The following is a 22,505-nucleotide window of genomic DNA, read 5'->3' on the forward strand; positions in this document are numbered from 1 at the left end:
ACAGCAACAAACAAAAAACATAGGCCTACCATTAAAAGCCGTGCTTGCACAGGTTCTGCGTGATCCTCTTCAAAAATATGCTCTGTTTCTCAATCGGGCTCAAACTGATAAGCTATATTAAGGACGCTGTTGTTTGCAATCCAACCGGAGCACATGCCGCTGAGGTGAGGGGCGGGACGTTTAGACGCGCACTAGAAGCGGTTTAGCCAATCACAACACACTGGGCTAGCTAACCAATCAGAGCCCATCGCCTATTTCTGAGGGAGGGGCTTCATAAACACATGAAAAGATCAGCCCGTTTCTCAGAGAAGGGACAGAGCGGTGTGTAATAAAGATAAATTATGTGAATTATTTTTTTTTTTTAAACGAAGCATTAACACGTTAGACTGCACCCCATAAACACAATAAAGCCTAGAAAAAAAACAGTGAGCCGCCCCTTTAAAAAAGAATACACACATTACAATAATTTCAAAAATCACATTTTCAAATGGTACTTTATAGAGCATTTCACAATATGCAAAGCTTTGTAATATCCCATGAGATAATATTTTTGTATTAAAAATAGATAAAAGTATTTATTTACATATTTAGCTATTTCAGTGCAGTGTTCATGACTAATTACATTTAAACGATTATGATTTACATTATCAACCAAAATGTTATTTAATATGTTTTTCATGTTTTAGTGTGGTAATGTTTCCAAAATAAGGGAAAAAACACACCAGATACAGGACCATGTCTGAATGTTTTATAATAATATTATAGTTATTAGAGCCCGACCATTATATCGTTTAGCCGGCATTATCAGCCGATATGAGCCTGTCGCCGATATATCGGTATCGGCGAATATGCCGCCGATATGGACATTTTTTTTACAGAACATATACAGGTGCATCTCAATAAATTAGAATGTCGTGGAAAAGTTCATTTATTTCAGTAATTCAACTCAAATTGTGAAACTCGTGTATTAAATAAATTCAATGCACACAGACTGAAGTAGTTTAAGTCTTTGGTTCTTTTAATTGTGATGATTTTGGCTCACAATCGTCACATTACAATGATTCTAATTCTTAGTTTTGCACGATGATATGATGAATGGATGGCTAATTTTTAACAGCAGATTCGGTGACGTTAGAGACTAGAGCTGATCTGCGCATCACGGCACGCGTCTGCGGCGCATTAAAGCCTGTGTTATGGCCACCGGAGCTGATCGTGGCTGGACTGGTGTTTATACCGGCCGAAGTTATCATTGCAAAAAATGTGCTTATGTATATATATTCTGTTTATGTAGGCTATATACTGTATTCTATATACAGTACCAGTCAAAAGTTTGGACACGGATGGGAAGTGTGTCCAAACTTTTGACTATACTGTACTATAATATAGCCTACACACAAAGAATATCGGCCGATATATCGTTATCGGTCTTTTTTCACTCCTAATATCGGTATCGGTATCGGCATCGGCCCCCAAAAAACCCATATCGGTCGGGTTCTAATAGTTATGTTGTTTTTGTCATTTTTAGTGATTTTTGTATTTTTTGTCTGTATAGTTTTTATAATTTTTTATTTCAGTAGTTATTTTAGTACAGCAAATTTAACAAAATGAACATGTTGAAATAAAACTTTTTTTTATTTAATTTTATTTTAAAGTAATGAAAATGTTTTAGTTTGGTTTTAGTTTCAGTTTATCATACCCCTGACACACACACACTTTCAGCATTTCTTCTTTTCTGTCCAGATTGTGAAGGTGCTGAACTTGTATACACCTGTCAACGCGTTTGAAGAGCGTGTGTCAGTACTGTTCATAAGAACAATACAGGTATGTTTCATAACTCAACCTTATAATAGTTCTTGTGCTTTTTAAGTCAATCTACTGCATGTTTGTCTGTGTGTTTCCTCTGCCAGACACGTTTACGGGATCGAAAGGAGTCGCCTCAGCTGCTGATGGACACCAAACTCATCTACCCCGTGACCTTCCCCTTTAACCCCTCCTCCTTGGCACTGGAAACTATTCAGATACCCGGCAGCCTCAATGTGGGCTTCCTCACTCGTGTGTAGACCTGTCAATCACCTCACCTCAACCAATCACACGGCAGGAACAGGGAGCCAAAATATATAAATAAATAAAAAATAACGATTATAGGTAAATAAGCCACACACTTAAAGAGAATGCAATTTAGATCATGTCATCAATCCTTCATTTTGCACTTCTTCATCATTTTTATTTATTCAATAAAAGAGTGAATCTCACGAAACCTGTCAAGTATGTGTTCAGATCACAATTGACCCCATAATCAAAATAAACTATTTTGCTTGAAGAAAATTAAGCTCATTAAGACAATTAATATTTTGACATTGTGATGCTATTTTAATTACATTTAAGCACTTCCTCCCAAAATTCTGATTACTGAAATGCAAAAAGAAAGAAAAAAACTCATTTTAACTCAATATATTATTGACATTGTACAGTGTTTGCTAACATTATTCCAAATAATTGGAATTCACTTGATTGCAGTAATTAATTAATCATTAATACAGTGATTTTTTATGAATAAAAAATAAGGTATTATTAATGAAAATCAACATTGAGAATAATGTCAATAAAAGAAATGCTCAAAACACAAATCCACAGCAGCACAATACAAAATAATAATAATAACCCAGTACTGACCTGGATATTTTTGTGAGATTCACCTTTTAAACTAATATTTCAGAGATGTTTCACTTAATGAACGTTACGAAAGGAAGAATCAAGGTCAAAATAACTCATTCTAACACTAATGCCTTTTCATATCACAACCAGAATAAGTTCAGGGGGCTGTATAATCTTATACATTTATAAATATCTATGAATATGTATGATGCTAGGATATTTTATTTATTGCTTTACCCTACCAGATATTTTTTTTTCTCTCAGATGCTAGCTAACATGGATATCCAGTTGCGGAACATACTCTAGTCCTCTGCACTCATCCATATCAGATTAATAACTTAGTCTCAGTAAAAAAGGTCAGCTGACTTCATTAACGTAGGTGTTTATTTGTTAGTAGCGTGTGGTGATGTTGATTAGCTAGTAAATAGTCATGTCTGGTGTAACTCTGCCAGAAAGAAAACTTTGCATCCATGCACTGTCCCAGAGCTTATTTCTTCCTCAAGAGCTTCCTCAAGTTTACATCTCTGATCTTCAGGAATCATTTCCAAAGAGATGGTACAGTCCAGACCCAGTGCATGATGGGATTGTTTGGGTTTTCATCATACGAACATATCAAGAGCATGAGGTCCGTGTTCCACAGGTTTCAGCAGAGCTAGAGCTAGTTCAGGTGAGATCTAGACTCCTAAATGAGGTTTAATGACGTTTCAGATGGTTTGGGCCCTCCACCGTTCTACTGTTGGATGAATCTCATGAAGAAATGTCCTAGTGAAATATGAAATGAAATTCAACTGAAAACAGTTTTTGCACAAATAATATTAAGCCTATTTTATGGAGATTATGATTGCATTGTTGCATTATTTTCAGGATAATTAAGCATGTTTTAATCCCAAATTCTCACTATTGTAATGCAGTGATCCTTACTTGTGTACTTTACAATTTAAATAACATGATTTATTATTGGTTGTATTACAGTAATGAGAATTGATGGAGAAATGGGCTTATTTGTGCAAATGGGAAAAAAAAAAAAAAAGGGCAAATTGTGCAAATGGGCAAAAGACAAATAAGAAAATAGTTTTTTTTTAGATTCAAATAGTGTTGTATGCCCAAAAGCACACTGGGTATCCCAAACAGAGCTAAAAGAAACCCCAAACTACTGACTCTCTCAACACATGAAGATGTTTATCAAAAACTTTTGTTATTTATTTCAGTATTATATGTTTTAAAAGGTTAGAAACGGCTGTTGATTTTATGGCATGTGCTGTTGGATGAGTTCATATATATGGACACATTTCTTTTTGTCACTTGTTTTGTTTTGCTGTTTGTCTTTTGTGTTCACATCTGGCTGGATATCAGTATTATCTTGAATGTGTCAGGCAGCTTTTATTGGAAAGCTGTTTGTTTTGATCTGTAACTCCTGAAATTAAAGCAGTCACCTTAGTGCAGCCATGCATTCCATCACACACACATAGACATTCACACACCCTATTATTATATATTATATTATATTTTTTAAGTTTTAGGGTCAGATGATGCATGTTGATACTTTGTTTCCTCTGTCTACTGCATGGGTTTCATCTTTAAAATCGTCCACACTAGTTCAGTGTGTTATTGGCCATTAACACACAGCTTTGGCTCTAAATAGAGAATCTTTTTCCATTTCATTGTATTGCACTGGAATTTTAACATGCCTTACTGTAGTTATAGTCTATCCTGTATCACACAGAGCTTCTGTATCATTCTATCAGTCTCAACTGCTTTCTGATGGAGATCAATCTTTGTTATGCATATGTCACAAGAAAAGTGTGTGTGTGTGTTTGTGTGTGTGTGTGTGTGTGTACACATGACAGTGCATAGACCATTTTTCTAATCAATTTTTGTATTGTTTTCCAGTGAGTTTTTTTTTTTTTTTGCATATCTTGAATTACATTTATTTTTCATACCTCATTGGTGATTTTTTTCCATATTTTAAGCATTAGCAAAAATGTAGTTGAAAACCGAAAACACCTAATGGGGTAAGTGGGAAAAAGTTAATTCAAAATATTCTTTGAAAATGTCTTATTTTCCTTCTCAGTTAAATGGATTTTGTTTACATCATTTTAGAGTTTTTTGTCATATGGATATTTTTACTGGAAAGCAAGACAAAAATAGCGATCAGCTTTTTTTTCTTTTTTTTTTTTTGCTGCAGTGTATTAATATTCAGTTCAGATGAGCACGGCTGAAATCAAGTTCAGCATTCAACATCTCAATTCTCATCAGTGTACGGAATCATTCAGGAGTTTTATGATCATGGGACCATTGTGTGTGTGAACTTTGCTTTTTTATTGTTTTAGTTCAGTTCTTACGGAATTCAAATAAAAATGGTTGGAAGATTTACAAATGCAATTTGATAAAAATGCATATCACTTCAAATGGAAAATAATGAAGTTGTACTGGAATACAAATGAAAATGTAAAAAAAAAAAATCATTGAATGTTGACATGTTTGTACATGGTTTTATTTACAGTACATTGTCATGTTTTAGATAAAGCCTTACCTCTGAATGGACGGCATGTCAATGTAACACATTTGTTTCTCTGTGGTGTTTCATATTCTGTTAATTTGCTGTATTGACATTTGTGAAGTATAAACCTATAATATTCCTGTTGAAATGGGTATAGATTTCCAAATGCCTCTTAAAAAATTGATTTGCACATTAAAAAAAAAATGTCAAGACTTGTCGCACCGATCCTACAGCCCTGTTTTAGTCTTTAGTCTCAGCCCTAGGTTCTGAAGTGGTTTGTAAAAAATGACTTTCACATTACATCAGCTAGTGCACAGTCTGATGCTCACTGTATCAAGATCAGCCTGCTCTCATGCTTGTATAAAGAGCTTATGCAGACATTGATAGTTGCTGTAGTAATGCAGATCAGTTGAACATCTCATATGTTTGCTTCTCCTTCAGCGTGTTCAGACAGCATTGGGCTAGTTAGGGTCTTGGGGGGTCGGGGGCGTCTGTTACTGAAGGACCAGAGAGTTTGTAGTTCCTGTAGCTGTAATTATTTCATGTGATCATCAATGCAATTTCATGGAGTGACATACTAATGTCAAAAGCTGTTCAAGTCAAATAAATGAATTCAGCACTATGTGAATGTTTTTTTTTTAAATTGCATTACAATACCATTTAACATATTACTGTAAAATGGCAAACCTGGATACTTTTGGATGATAACAAGGAAGGACGTGGAAAGAATGTTCGGCAACACTTTATTATAGGGACCAATTCTCTCTATTAACTAGTTGCTTATTAGCATGCCTATTATTAACATATTGTCTGTTTATTAATACTTATAACGCACATATTCTGCATGACTAAATTCTACATCCCTAATCCTATCCATTATCTAAATTTAACAACTACTTTACTATTAATAAGCAGCAAAGTTTATTGAGGCAAAAGTTGTAGTTGATGGTTTGCTAAATAGCGAGAATTGGACCTTAAAATAAAGTGACAGAATGTTCATGTATCGGTCAGCACACCTATCATTCACTTATTCTTTCATATTACGATTTTTCAAACACTTAAAAATATAGAAAAAGTTACAAGACATACTTCTGTAAGTCTGAGTTAGAATAGTTTAAGGTTCTATTCTCACTATTAACTACAACTTTTGCATCAAACTCCTAAATTGCTACTTATTAATAATTAGTTGTTGAGTTTAGGTATTTGGTAGAATTAAGGGATCTAGAATAAGGCCATGCAGAATAACACATTAATATGTGCTTTATAAGCACTAATAAACAGTAAATATTCTGGTAATATGCATGCTATTATTATTATGAGAATTGGTCCTTAAAATAAAGCGTTACTGAATAGTTTGCAAGACTGTGATTAAGCCATGGTTAAGATATGAAACCTTTGCAGCACTCTATTAGACTTGGCTATTTCTAATACAGATCTGGGGAAGGCTACCAAAAAGTGTGATCATCATAATTCTTAAATGAAGAGGTTTGGAGCAAACAGGACTCTTTCTAGAGCTGGCTGCTCTATCAAACTGAGATATTGAGAGGACAGCTGTGGTAAGAGGTGACCAAAAACCTGATGGTCACTAGTGAGCTCCAGAGATCATATGTGGAGATAGGAAAGACTTGCAAAAGGACAACCATCACTGCAAAACCATCAACTGCAGTCAGTGATGATCCAATCCATTTTCTATGGACAAAATCAAGTCCTGCCCTATATTTTTTCTTCATAGAAAAGTATTTTCACTCAGATATACTTCTCAACACAGAAGAAAATACAATAGCAACTTATGTTTCATGCTGACATTAATCTTCCTATGTGCTAAACCAAACTAAAAACTTGCCGTTTCCTAATCATTTTCAAATCACATAAGTATTGTCAAACTTGGTGAACCTCCAGGTCAGAAACTTTCTGTGGCATATCAATATCACATGCTGGATGTCAGTGATTAACTTTGAGATACAAGGTAAGTGTGGCTGTTAGCGATAAATGGCTTGTGGTTGATAAAGCAGGGAAATGAATGATATGACTGATATGATCATCTGGAAGTGACACACTTTTTCCCTACTTCACTTATTTCTGTAAGTGAAAAAACACACATGAAGGCTAAATTCCAATAAAACATCTTACTTTCTGGCCAGTCATCAAGCTCATCATTAACCAGCACTAGTTTGGGTAAAATTTTGTATTGAATAGTCTACCATTTACTCACCTGTTATTCATAGACATTCATAAAAAAAAGGAAAGTTTCAGAATTTCAGAAGCATACTTGTTACAGTGATTTTAAGACGTTCAGCAGTGTTTGTATGTTTTCATATTACCATTTTCATTTAATATTACTTTTGGTGTAGTATAGCAATTTTCAATCAAATATGTATAACAGTCAAAACAATTGCGAAACATTAATTAAAAATCACAGTTGATCTATAAATACAAAAATATTAAAGGGGTCATAGGATGCCCATTGATAAGTTGATATGATTCTTTAGGGTCTTAATGAAAAGTCTGTAACATACTGTGGAAGTCAATGGGGACCAGCAACTGTTTGGTTACCATGATATTCAAAATATCTTCTTTTATGTTCAACACAAGAAAAAAATTCATACAGGTTTGGAAATTGAAGGTGAGTAAATGATGAGAGAATTTACTTTTTTTTTTTTTTTTGCTGAAATATCCCTTCAAAGTGCCCTCACATGGAAAACATTACCAGTATGTAGTGTTGTCACGGTACCAAAATTTCAGTATTCGGTACCAATACCAGTGAAAATCTTCCTGGGCTGAACCCAGCAGAGCACTGGCCACTGGATCAGATGATGTTAAAGAGAGAACATCATCCTCCAGCAGCTGTGTCTCGCCCGCTGCCGATGAGCGCGAGAGGGAAAGCCCCTCTTTAAACTCATCGGCCAGGTCCACCTGAGATCCCCACGAGCTCATTCTCCTCCGTGCCTCAGCAGCAGCGGGTCCTGAATACACACCTTCTAAATGCTCTGCTAGTGCTCACCATAATGAAAGAGATAGCTCTTACTTTTTCCTTGGAAATGCACGCTTCAAACAGAACAGTCAATGAAGACGAAGAAGAGAATGATGTGTGCTCCTGGTGCCTATTTATACTATAGTCGCACCGGTAGTGACGTCATGGCTGTCGCCGGCCAACGAGTTGGTGTTTTTTCAATGTATGCTTCAGACACGGGTCACGACGAGGCGTTCCCCATAGTGACCCCTAGAGGACGCAGTTCGAAGTTCCCATGAAAGGGAACTGGTTTGACCGGGTACTCGGTACCACTGGTACTTAAAAAAACCTGGTACCGTAACGTTTAAATTTTTTTAGTACCGACTTGGTACCGAAATACCGGGTCTTTTGACAACACTACCAGTAGGCTATACTGTAAAAAATATGTATATGCATATGCATATTTATTTGCAGCACTGTTCACTGATATACTATTATTTGGTAATAATTTGAATTAGATCCAATTTTTATATTGCTTATACTTTATTTCGATAGTCCACGATAGTCCAAATTTGTAACTATGTCAACTTACTTTCATTAGAATATTAGTAGACTGTTTGGGTAGGATTAATAAAATAAGTTGACATACTTGCAAAGGTACTTATACATATTTTAATTTGAGTTAAAGTTTCAGTAATGTGTATTTTTGTCATTTGAGTGTTTTTTTTGTCTTTGTTTTATTATGTCTGCATTGGTGCTATTTTATTTTTTATTTTTAGTTTATTTAGTTTTTAATTAAACACATCAAAAGAAATAATGTGTTAATCTTACTGTTTAACAGCAGACAAGAATGTTTGATATAGGTGAAAAGTGTTTACATTTTCATAATAATGATCAATAAGGACCGGGTGAAGAATATTTACCATTATATGCAGAAAATATATGAACCTGTAAGATGTTGTCATGCAAAGATGTGTTTTGCATACTTGTCTCTTTAGCTCCACCTGCACATGCTTCAGTTCTTTCATCTACAGACCCACAGGGCCTCTTCTTCCTGTATAACAGATCTTTCAGATATACTTCCGATCAACTTGTGGTTTGAAAAACGGCACACTGCCTTTGTGTCTGTTTAGTTACTTTCAGTTTAATTCACAGCAAGACAATAATTTCAGCTTGGGTATGAAGTGCCAATGGACCAAAACAAATGCAAAAACTGAATTGTGAAAAATGTGTGAGAGAGACCGAACCTATGGGTGGGAGATTCAGAATTTGCTAATAATACACATGCCTAGGGTCTATTTATGTATATATATATAAACGCATAGACATTTCAAAACATGGCATAACTAAAACAAGCCTGAAACCCCTCTAAAGATGTATACAGTATGTCTGCCACACCTCACATAATTGAGTGCATCAAAATTATTATTCTCAGTCGCACCGAATACATAGTTTGGCAGTCAGGACAGTTTCTAAGTCCTGCACAAAATCAGAAACAGTCCTGATATTTGAACTACTTTGGAGCAATGTGTAATATAAAAAGAACCATACAAATAAATAGAAATTAATAAACTTTTAAATTATTTATATTAAGCCTATTTTATACAGCCCATGCTGTAACTACCGGCACCTGGAAAAGTTGCACTGGGGCCTCCATAAACTGATTTTCATGTAATTTCACATGAAATAAAATGTTAATATGCAAAAAGTATAAACGTTTTGAAATGTTGATTGTTTGCAGCTAGGGGACGTCTAATGGTTTTAACTGATCTCAGGTCAGGTTACTTATTTATATTTATTTATTTTCAGTTTTAATGCAACTCATGCACATATACACGTCATAATAATTTGTAGATTACATTCAATAGATTATATACTTTTATTAGAACATTTGCCATTGGTTTGTAAAAAGGTGTCATTGCACATGTTTGTGCTGTGTTCTCATTGCATTTGCAGTTTTGACCAGCTGGTGTTTTTTAAGCTCTTCAAAACTGATTTGTTTGACAATTGATTTAATTGGTTTAGCTTAACTTTTCATGTTTTCAAGTAAAGTCACATTTTTATTTTCAATTTAGGCATATATTTTCGGCTCATATTTTTGACCTTTCAATAATGAGTTTTTCGCTGTCGAAATTTGCATCCATGGTTATATCTCAAGTAGGTACTGTAAAATGATGTACTCCACCCTATTTCACCAAGGTCTAATCACTTTAATATTTCTGGCCTCACCACTGCCGTAAAGTAAGTCTTCAACCACTTTCCTCCATCCACTTCAGATGAATGAAAAAAACATTTAGGCCTAATGGCCAGCTTAAATATTTTAATGAGTCCGAGAATTCAAAACAGGAAATTCAAACCTTAAATATGCTCACACACTCCTGAGGATTGTTGGAAATATTACATTTAAATTATCTCGCAAAATCCAAATGAGTATACTTGTGTTGTGAAGTTGTCACACAAGGGTAATATCTTACTATAAGGATTTGAGACAAAAAGTTCAATTACACAAATGACTGGTTTCAATCAGTAAAAAGGATGATTTTTTTTCTCTTAATTTTGTCCTTCAAACTTAAATCTCAAATATCATTATAGACATTCTGGAATACATTCAGACAAGGGTCAACTTGATTTATTAGGCTACATGTGTCATAAGGTAGCCTCAAAAAGTATTTTGGACAGTTCAGCCACACTTAAAATGTATTGCATTAGATAAATCCTCAGACCAAGTGTTAAGTCAAGTCGAGTATCTACAGCATCACATTACATTACATCCCATTAAAATGTGACCGAATATTTTGGCGGCCACTGCACAAATGAAACACCTGTTTTTATGAAAAAAAAAAAAAAAAGTGGTAAAATATACTGAAATTTAATTCGAATACACGAGCTATATATATGCTTTGTATTACTATTAAATATGTTAGGCTACATCACTCATGTATGTATTATTATTAAATAATACATTTAATGTAGGCTATTATTACCACCAGACACTGAGCGTGGTTAATCACCGTCACTGACACCCACCGACCACTCAGCGGAGCTAGAGCCTCATCCTGACGAGACGCCTGTGGGTATCGGTGCGGAGAAGAGAGATAGGAGAAAGGGGGAGAGAAGACAAAGAAGAACATACAGAAGTAGAGGAAGTTTTGGAGATTTGCCTCTTTTTTTCTTTTGTTTGTCTCGCCCAAATAGCTCACGTGGTCTGGTGAGGTGGACCAGGAAACTGATGCGGCCCCATCCAGGAGCTGCACTGATGGTAAAAAAGGAGCTCTGAACATCAAGAAGTCTCTTAATCATTTGCACATAATATAAAAACCCACAAAACCATCACACATGAAAATGTTTTTACATTAATGACTTTTTCCATGACATGCAACATAGATAAAGCATATAAAGAATTTAAAGACTTCAACATGTTCACCTAAATGAAGAATTAATATGAGTATACAATATTTCATTGATATTATTTGATTAAAACAGGCCTTTGGTTGATATTTATCCTTTTGCTTCTTGCGGAAGTACTCGCTTAAGGATATGTACAGTTGAGTGCAAAAGTTTGCATCCGCTTTACACCTTGGGTGAATAATCAAAACATCTGCCTCTGTTGTACAGTTCATCTTCAAAATATCCTTCCATAATCATTTAAATGTGCTTCTCCTCTGAAAACCTTTTATGGTATGTTAAAATAGCTGAGTCCAAGTCCAAATGTATCTTTAATAGCAAGCTCAAAAGTTTACATCCCCTTTGATAAACCAACTAGGTATTTAGGTAACACTTTATTTTGATAGTCCACTTTAGACATTCTATTAACAGTAAGTAACTTTGCAACTACATGTCAACTAGCAGTTAGTAGAGTATTAGTAGACTGTCTGCTTAATATCTTCTAACACTTTCTTTGTCAACATTCTTCTAACCCTAAACCTACCCTAACAGTCTACTCTGAGAGTTAGTAGACATGTAGTTGCAAATTAATGAGAATTAGTTGACATGTAGTTGACATGTAGTTACAAAGTTACTTATAGTTAGTAGAATGTCTAAAGTGGACTATCGAAATAAAGTGTAACTGGTATTTAACTTTAATATGTATAATTAGGTGTCTGATCCTTTAAAAAACATCATCAACACTTAATGCTTGATGAGTGGCACCAAATTAGACATGAATTTTATATTTGCAAGTGGGTAGATCTCCAGGAGCAGTCTCAAGCAACAATGAGATCAGGGAAACAGCTGTCAGAAGACCTAAAAATTAAATTGGTAAACTTTCATAAAGCAAGAGGGGGTTATAAAAAAAATTCAAAGCGTTTAGGGCTACCAGTGCCAACTGTGAAGACCATAATCCAGAAATGGAAGAAACATGGACACACTAAGAATCTAAGGAGTGGAAGACCAAGAAAAATAACTGAAAGAGCTGCTAGGCAATTTGCTCGAGAGCTACGTAAGAATCCAAAACAAACAGCAGGGGGCCTGAAAAAGTTCTTAGAAGCAAGTGGAATTAAAGTCCACATCTCCACTGTCAAGCGCACGCAGTCTGCACAACTCTGGAATGTTTGGGAGAAAAGCACACAGGAAGCCATTGATTACTTCTAGACACAAGACAGCATGCTTGGAGTATGCTAAAGAGCATGTGAACAAACCAAATGAGTTTTGGAATAAGATTATACCGTCTGATGAGACCAAAGTCGAATTATTTGGTCATAATTTGCACAGGTATGTGTGGCGAGAAAAAAACCCTGCCTATGAGGAGAAGAACACCATTCCCACAGTCAAACAAGGTGGAGGCTCGCTGATGTTTTGGGGGTGTATGTCTGCATCAGGCACTGGAGCTCTGCATAAAGTGGAAGGGAATGCAGGCCAATATCAACAGATTTTAAAGCAAAAGCCTCCTCCCATCAGTCAAAAAGCTAAAAATGAAGAGGCATTAGATCCTTCAACAAGACAATGATCCAAAACACAAAGCAAATCAACTCAGGAATGGTTTTTATAATGAATAAGGTGAAAGTTTTGCCATGGCCTTCCCAGTCTCCAGACTTGAATATAATAGAAAACCTGTGGATAGATTTGAAGAAGGCAGTGCTTGACAGACAGCTAAGCAATCTGATAGACTTGGAACAAATATGGCAGGAAGAATGGGCTAAAATTACACCTGAGAGGATATAAAAGCTGCTCAGAGGGTACCCAAAGAGGTTGGAGGAGGTTATAAAGGCAAAGGGAGGACATGCATTTCTTTGTTTTACTCCTTTTGTCATTTCAAAGTAAGGGGATGCACACTTTTGCACTCAACTGTAGGCTATTGTAAATTCAATAGTCCAATCATTTTCACCCCAGAGGTTTCTCTCAGTGCCGTCCAAGAGAGGTCCCTGCCACTGGCATCAAGGTCCCAACGATCAATGTCACGGATGCATCAGAGGCTTCAGTCATGGCCACAGAGCTCCTTCCTCCACTGCCTTGGGTCCAGATATGCTGTCAGGGCTGCTCAAGAAATACCAGCTGCCACAATGGTTCCTGCCAGTCTGCCACCGATGCTCCAAAACCTCTGATGCCCCAGAAAGGTTCCTGAATTTAAAGTCCAAGGATGCCCATTTCACAGTTTCGCTGCTCCCAGATGTCCTTCACACTGCCGCTCCAAAGGATCCTGTCACAGGCAACCAGGTCCCAAAGACCCTGTCAGGGCCACTCCAGTGAATGCCATCCTAAAGATTCATAACACTGCTGCTCCAGAACCTGCTGATGTCAGAGGTAAGAGTTTACTTGACAGGGTACCTGTTCAGAACCATCCTGGTCCCAGAGTTTCTTGTACTGGCTTGAAGTTTCCTGCTGCTGCAATCCCAAAAATCAGTGTTTCCTGTAGCAGCCTCAGACAGAGATGCTGTCCAAGCTCCTTTCTCAGCCTCCTTGGTCCCAGAGGTTCCTGCTAAAGCCAATCTGGTCCAAGAAGAACTGCTGCATCAGGTCTGTCCCCAGTTTTCCTGTCACTGGTATGATTCATCCATAAATACATTACACCTCTGTGCCTATTACAATAATTAAAATATAAAATATATTGTTTTAACAGGGAAACATATAATCCGGAAATATGAACCATTCTTGCTTAGTTCTAGAGGGGTTTGCCTCTCATTTAACCAGTTTATATTTATCACTTTAATTGTTAATTTGAATAATAAACTTACTAGGTAAGTAATACCATATAAGTAACATTTCAGAAAGGAGTTACGGTAACATTTTATTTTGATGGTCCCTTTTGATCATTCTGTTGACAATAAGTAACTTTGCACTTACATGTCAACTAACTCTCATTAGAGCAGACTGTCTGATTAATATCTGCTAGTTCTTTATTGTGATGGTGTCCCAACGGACATTCTACTCACTATAAGTAACTAATGTAACTATAAGTAACTTTTTAACTTATTCTAACCCTAACCTGAGAGTTAGTAGATATGTAGGTGCAACGTTATTTATAGTCAACAGAATGCGTTAAATGGATCATCAAAATAAAATGAAACCGGAGTTACACTATGAAGCCCTCCATTTACCAGAGGGGTATGGCAAGCCGTAATAGCATTTAATACACTTGGGTCTACTAGTCATAATTCAGTTTTGAATAGTGAAAATATAAATTCCAGATATCTATTCTGCAATTTTGACTCATAATTAGGATATCTACTATGTCATTTTGACCAGTAATTATATACATTGTACACAAGATGTCTACAGTGCTATTTTATAGAGCCATTATTCAGATCAAGTCAGTTCAGTGTTGATTCAGTTCTGTTCAATAACAGTGGCAATGTTGCAAAATTCATCAAATGTGAAATAAATATGATTAAGCATACAGCTCTCTACAAGACATTAGTGTCATCCAGGTAAATTAAGTTCAAGTTTTGTTCTCATCCAGTAATGTCAGTGCAGTCAAATGGATAATGCACTTTTACTGAATAATAAGTGTCTTTTTAACCCCTAAAAACCTGAATTTTACCTAGGTTTACTTAATAAAATTAACACCTTTACATCTTTTTGATAAGGTTTTGCATGAATGTTTGTATAGGCATGTTTCTAAACAGGGACCAACATTTCTACTTCTGTTTCTTCACTTCTCTAAACTCCACACCACCAATGACAAAACGACATCCACAAACCCACACTGTAAACCCTAAGTTAAGGCTGATTTGAGGAAACTCATTCCCCTAGTTTAACTGGGTAATGGTGCCTAACTAAACTTTTATCACCTAATGTGGTCTTCCCATTGAATTAACCCAAATATCAGTGAAACTTAAAATAATTTAAAGGCAAATAGACTTAACTCAAATTTTTCAGTTTATATATAGTTGGATTTGCTTATATTGTTTCATGTCAGGATGACAAAATTTACATTTTAGGCTGGTCTGCCTCAGCCGTCTGACAGTCTAACATCAATGTTAAAATGATTGAGATTTCCAGTAAAATCTTACTATTCACAAGCAGGGCTTACTATTCACAGAATATGAGTGCAAATTGGACTGTTTAGCTACTTACAACTGTTTTATGACCGACAGTAATATTCAGTGATGCAACTACTCAACTTTTTAAAATTAAATTTCAAACTGAAAATATCATAACTAAATGTGATGAGACAAACATTTTGCATTTTTAGATATGAGTAAGATATGAGTAAGAATAATGAAGAATACATATTAGATATGAGTAAGAATAATGTGTGTATATTTTAAAATAAAATAGTAAATAAATTGAACAATATTAATAATAAAATAATAAATATATAAATATTTAATATAAATACAATATTTGCAAATAGTTCAACCACTATTAGACCTCTTCTTTTACAGTTATTTATCTATTTATTTTTATTTATATATATATAATCTACTCTGTCTATTTATTTATTTATTTAATTAGTATTTTTAAGTTGTTATAGTAACTGAATCATAATATGAAAATGTACTTATATTTTTATTCTTAGTATGTTTTCATTATTCTAGCATTCTGACAACCCAAATCTTCTCATGATTCAGTGAGTTATGATGGATTTAACAATGGCAGCAGTTTTTTCTGCAATAATCTTCTTTATATTGTATTTTGTTTCCAAAAAAAAAAAAAAAATCAAGACAAAGTTATGCAGTTTCTGTGTGAATGTTTGAACAGTGATTATTAGTGGAATGGGCTGTGAGGCAAGGGGTGCCAGGTAAAATATTGGGGGTTGGTTTGCAGAACTACGTTTTAATATTAGAAACAGTACTAATAGTATTAGTTAGATGCCAGATATATTAGCCTAAGTATTTTTAAGCTATGACTAATTGATTTTTAGAATATAGATCATGCTTCTCCCATGATTCTGAAAACATTACATTACAAAACATTAGACAACCAAAGTAATATGTAATTTACTTGAGTTTCTGACAAAATGTTTTATTTAATGTTATAAACGAGTCAATTTAAATATATATATTAATTAAAATGAATTCATTATGCAAAAAAACATTTGAAATAAATAAATGAAGACAGCACAGCACATCATAGCACAGAGAAGCGCTCATAAAGATAAATGATATTCACTTAAATTCTGATTCTGGCAAAATATCAGTGCTGATACTACTAGATCTCAGTGCTGCGTTTGACACTGTCGATCATAACATACTTCTAGAGAGACTGGAAAACTGGGCAGGGCTTTCTGGGATGGTCCTCAAATGGTTCAGGTCATACTTAGAAGGGAGAGGTTATTATGTGAGTATAGGAAAGCATAAGTCTAAGTGGACGTCCATGACATGCGGAGTCCCACAAGGCTCAATACTTGCACTGCTCTTGTTTAGCCTGTATATGCTCCCACTAAGTCAAATAATGAGAAAGAACCAAATTGCCTATCACAGCTATGCAGATAATACCCAGGTTTACCTAGCCTTATCACCAAATGACTACAGCCCCATTATAGTGGACGTCCATGACATGCAGAGTCCCGCAAGGCTCAATTCTTGCACCACTCTTGTTTAGCCTGTATATGCTCCCACTAAGTCAAATAATGAGAAATAACCTAATTGCCTATCACAGCTATGCTGATGATACCCAGATTTACCTAGCCTTATCACCAAATGACTACAGCCCCATTGACTCCCTCTGCCAATGCACTGATGAAATTAACAGTTTGATCTGCCAGAAATGTTTTCAGTTAAACAAGGAGAAAACTGAAGTCATTGCATTTGGAAACAAAGATAAAGTTCTCAAGGTGAATGCATACCTTGACTCTAGGGGTCAAACAACTAAAAATCAAGTCAAGAATCTTGGTGTGATTCTGAAGACAGACCTTAATTTCAGTAGTCATGTCAAAGCAGTAACTAAATCAGGATACTATCATGTCAAAAACATTGCAAGAATTAGATGTTTTGTTTCCAGTCAAGACTTGGAGAAACTTGTTCATGCCTTTATCACCAGTAGGGTTGACTATTGTAACGGTCTCCTCATTGGCCTTCCCAATAAGACCATTAGACAGCTGCAGCTCATCCAGAACGCTGCTGCCAGGATTCTAACAAGAACCTGAGCATATCACACCAGTCCGCAGGTCCTTACACTGGCTTCCAGTTATATGTAGATTTGATTTTAAAGTACTTTTACTCATTTATAAATCACTCAGTGGCCCAGGGCCTAAATACATTGCAGATATGCTCACTGAATATGAACCTAACAGACCACTCAGATCATTAGAATCGAGTCAGTTAGAAATACCAAGGGTTCACACAAAACAAGGGGAATCTGCTTTTAGCTATTTTGCGGTTCACACAAAACAAGGGGAGTCCGCTTTTAGCTATTATGCCGCCCGCAGTTGGAACCAGCTTCCAGAAGAGATCAGATGTGTTAAAACATAAGCCACATTTAAATCCAGACTCAAAACTCATCTGTTTAGCAGTGCATTTACTGAATGAGCACTGTGCTACGTCCGAACTGATTGTACAATCATTTTCTATTCTTAACTGTTTTAATTCATTTTAAATCAAATTTTAAATCATTTTAAAAGTTTTTAAATTCCTTGTTTTTATTGTTGTGATTATTTTGCTTCTTTTTATGTAAAGCACTTTGAATTACCATTTTGTATGAAATATGCTGCAGAACTAGAAGCGCTGAAGCATAGAACTGAAGCAAATACATTTTAAGTTACCGTTCATCACCTACTGGCATAATGTAACATATACAATCTTTATTTGAAGCATATCATTAGTTCCAAAGGCCAATTAGCCTACTCATTGATCACGGCTGCCGCAACATCAGTGTCTTTATCCGGATTAAAAAATGTTATCCCAATATTTTCGATATTATTTAATGTTTACAACACAGAAATGTAGCCTGCTATGTAGACTGTTTGTAAAGCTGTTTCAAACATAAAGCTTACATGATGAGCGCTGCTCTCTCTGGATCAGCGACTGCGTAAAAGCAGGTTTAAATATTCCGATGTGATGTCAAAGCAGGGCCGGCCCGTGGCATAGGTGGAATAGGCAAGTGGGGCACCGCCGATACCTAGGGGAGCCAAAATTAGTGGGTTTTTTTTAACTATCTATTTTGTTTTATTTTTATCTATAATACTACTTCGATACTATGAATTTAAAATATTACAAAAAAGCAATTGTCCAACAAAAACATAACTAGGCCTATTTTATTGCTATCCCGACACTCCCCGGATCAACGCATGATCAATCTTCCCATGCACAGCCGTACTTCCACATCCATCAGTTACCTGATTGTGATGTGATGTTCACTAATAAATTATCACTATGTCAAAAAGATTGAAGCCCTCTGGTTCCCAGGGAAGAAAAAAGAAGAGAAGAAGAAAAACTGGACAAAGACAGAGGGAATGTGATGTAATGAATGATGATGATCATATAGCCTAAATAAACTAGATGAGGTATTTGTGAACAAACTTTATGTTGTCCTAGTCTTGAAAGCCTAGTCTAAAAGTTTAAAATAGGGTAATAATGTCTGGAGTTCCAGAGAACCGAGATTTTGTAACATAATCGTGTCATTTTTCGTTTCACATTCACATAAACACTTTTCTCTCACTTCCGTTATCTTTCATACGTGGAAGGCGTATGATGTATGCACAGCGTGTGCGCCTCTGAGATATGCTAGTCTCGCGAGTTTGTTTATAGGAGCAAAGGAAGCAAAGTTTCCTTAAGCAAAGGAAAACCAGTCTCCTCTTGACTTATATCAAAATCCTCCAACATTTTTCTTTGCAAATCTTTGGTTTGTACTTCTAATTTGTGACCGGCGTTTTGTTTCGCTGTCTCTCCGCATTAGTCACTAATCACGCAATGCCGACGTGCTACGTCATCCGCCGGCACGGCTTCCACGTATGACAGTTGGCGGAAGATATATAAAAGTGTTTATTACGTTTGAAATATGGATATTTTTCTTACAAAAACACATGGATTCACTACAGAAGGCCTTTATTCACCCCCCGGAGCCATGTGTAGGACATTTTATGAATGTGCGCGCTTTATTTGACGACTTGTGGACTGTTCAACTGCAACACCTGCTGACTGCAATGATAGAGACTGGAATAGCCAGGACAATTTTTAATATAACTCCAACTGGATTCGTCTGAAAGAAGAAAGTCATATACACCTAGGATGCTTCGAGGGTGAGTAAAACACAAGCCAATTTTCATTTTTGGGTGAACTAATATATCATTAATATTAGTATTATTTGTATATATTCTTTATTAATGTTGTTTTTTACCCCTCTATCTACCTGGTCTTATAATATCTTGAAGTGTCTATTAGGGTTTTACATAAAATCAACAACAACATAATCAACGTGTCAATTAGGTACTTTTATTTTTTTTTAATGACGTGATATTGTAGCAAAAATTACAGTTTTAACAACAGTTATTAGCAGAATACATTAATGAATGACAATGGACATTGAACAAATAAATGCTTAAAGAAGTCAATAAAAATTGACTTGACTCAAAATAGAACATAAAATAGTGTATTGAAGACCTTCTATGATGCCTTTAAGTTGATCATTATCTGTATTTTGGTGGGATTGAATGGCAGTTTCTCTCTACAGATGACGAGGTTGCAGGATATGACAGCATCTGAAATGCACAATTGAGTTTAGATAAACAAATGAAAGGAGACAAACTGTATATGTGAAAACAATTGTTTATGAAGGCCAAAAGTAGTATGTGAGCACTTCACAATGTTAAAATGAAAAAGTAATATAAAGTCATGGGATAGCTGGGTATGTTTATGCATAAACCGTAGTATTACAAAAATAAAAACAAAATGGACCATAAATTCAATATCTGTTACTTATTTAGTGAAGAGGAAGTATCCTTAACTGAATAGACAGCCTGGTCTCATGTTTATACGTAGGTATTAATACGTAACATTTAAAAGCACAAAACGTACATTTTTGTACGTTTTTATTAATGCTAAAACGTACAATTTAGACGTATTTCAACGTTTAAAACGTACAAATCACTACGTATTTTTAGCTTTAAAAAAAAAAAATAATAATATTTACGTATCTTTTATCTCATTAAGATATTCGTATCAATGCATTTTTATCAATAAGCGACTTAGATTTTTAGACCCCTTAACCTACGTCCAAACCTAAACCTACCCATTTTACAGCGAATATGCATTTTTATTAATACGCAATTTAGATTTTTAGATCCCTTAACCTACCCATTTTATAGCGAATGTAAAAGGATATTGTAACGGAAGAGGTCTGACGCAGCAGGTTAGTATATCAATCAAGTTTATTTGGTCACAGAGAGTACGGGTGTAGGATCCAGGTGATGACAGTGAGTGTATAGTTCGTAGAACAGTTTAAAGGATATGATGAGTGGAAGGATCAGAGTCCTTTCCTTTACAGGAGCTGGAACGCACACGGAAGAGCACACACCTTAGCGATCCAGGAACAGGAGACGAGGAGACACTAGGAGGAACACAGGAGGCAAGTAATGCAGGAAGTCTTTCGCTTTGAGAAATGATCAACTATTACCAGGATGCATGCGTTACCTTCAGAGGGTGGCAGGTCAGTGACAAAGTCCACTCCTAGGTGTGACCAGGGGCGATTTGGCACTGGTAGAGGAAGGAGTTTGCCAGATGGTAAGTGGCGCGGGCTTTTGGACATGGCACAGTCTGGACATCCTTGCACGAACCTTCTCACGTCCCTTGCCATAGAGATTTGGGTTTCCCTCGTAGTAAGCTTGTGAGTGGGCTGGTGAGCTTGCTATCAGTCTAGAATGAAGCAACGGTAAAAGTTGGCAAATCTGAGGAATTGTTGGAGCTCCTTAAATTGTAGTGGGTTCTGGCCAGGAGGTTATAGCTGCCACCTTCCCCTCGTCCATCTGGATACCTGTACAATCAATGTTATACCCCAGGAATTGCACCGTGGGTTGGTGGAAGGTGCACTTTTCAGCCTTGAGGAATAGGTGGTGCTCTCTCAGGCGTTGGAGGACCTCCGCAATGTGCTGGCGATGTTCGGCCTGGCTCCGGGAGTAGATGAGGATGTCATCTATGTAGACAATGACGAATCGATGAAGAAACTCCCGGAGCACCTCATGCATGAAATCCTGGAATACGGAGGGGGCGTTGGTAAGTCCATAGGGCATGACCAGATACTCATAGTGGCCAGTAGGGGGTCACAAAGGCAGTCTTCCATTCATCCCCCTCACGTATCCGGATGAGGTTGTAGGCACTGCGGAGGTCCAACTTAGTGAAGATGGTAGCCCCACGGAGATGTTCAAGGGCATTTGGGACGAGGGGAAGAGGATATCGGAACTTGATGGTGATGTTATTTAATGCTCGGTAATCTATACTGGGCCTCAAGCCTCCGTCCTTCTTGGCCACAAAGAAGCTCGATGCAGCAGGGGAGTTAGATGGACGGATGTAACCTTGACCCAGTGCCTCCTTGATGTAGTCCTCCATGGCCTTCTGTTCAGGAAGCGACAGTGAATAGATTTTTCCGCGAGTCACTGGCTCACCCGGAATGAGATCTATGGCGCAGTCCCATGGCCGATGTGGTGGTTGGTGGTAAGCTTGTTTCGGGCAAAACACGTCTCTAAAGGGGGCATAGCAGGCTGGAATGTCTATGGATTATGGATTGATGGGACTCTCAATGGAGGTTGAATTCACTGGAAGGACCTCTGGGAGTTTCTTAGATGGTGATGGAGTCCCGGGGAAGCAGTCTGGGAAGCAATCCTTGCCCCACTTCAGGACTTCTCCCGTCTTCCAAGACAGAATGGGATTGTGCTTTACCAACCACGGGCGCCCTAAGATGATGTCAGCAGTAGACCCCTCCAGAACCAGAAGATGAATGTGTTCAGAATGAAGTTGACCAAGATGAAGAGTGATGGGGCCCACACGATATCGTACATGTCTACGACATAGTGGTTTTCCAGTTATAAAC

General features: G+C 36.4%; 1 protein-coding gene and 1 long non-coding RNA gene across 2 annotated transcripts; one reads left to right on the top strand and one right to left on the bottom strand.

The window, feature by feature from the left end:
- Window positions 1–1,743: 1,743 nt before the first annotated feature.
- On the top strand, window positions 1,744–3,010 carry LOC107676483 (uncharacterized). The gene is made up of 2 exons (XR_001632746.1): window positions 1,744–1,821; window positions 1,908–3,010. It is a non-coding gene; the product is annotated as an uncharacterized LOC107676483 (long non-coding RNA).
- Window positions 3,011–21,387: 18,377 nt separating this feature from the next.
- LOC107676477 (RNA-directed DNA polymerase homolog) lies at window positions 21,388–22,053 on the bottom strand. The gene is given in 2 exon segments (XM_016471028.1): window positions 21,388–21,729; window positions 21,731–22,053. Coding segments are annotated over 2 exon segments (636 nt in total). The 5' UTR covers window positions 22,025–22,053.
- Window positions 22,054–22,505: the final 452 nt, after the last annotated feature.

Source organism: Sinocyclocheilus anshuiensis, unplaced genomic scaffold (genome assembly GCF_001515605.1).
Source record: "Sinocyclocheilus anshuiensis isolate Anshui unplaced genomic scaffold, SAMN03320099.WGS_v1.1 scaffold168, whole genome shotgun sequence".
NCBI lineage: Eukaryota > Metazoa > Chordata > Actinopteri > Cypriniformes > Cyprinidae > Sinocyclocheilus > Sinocyclocheilus anshuiensis.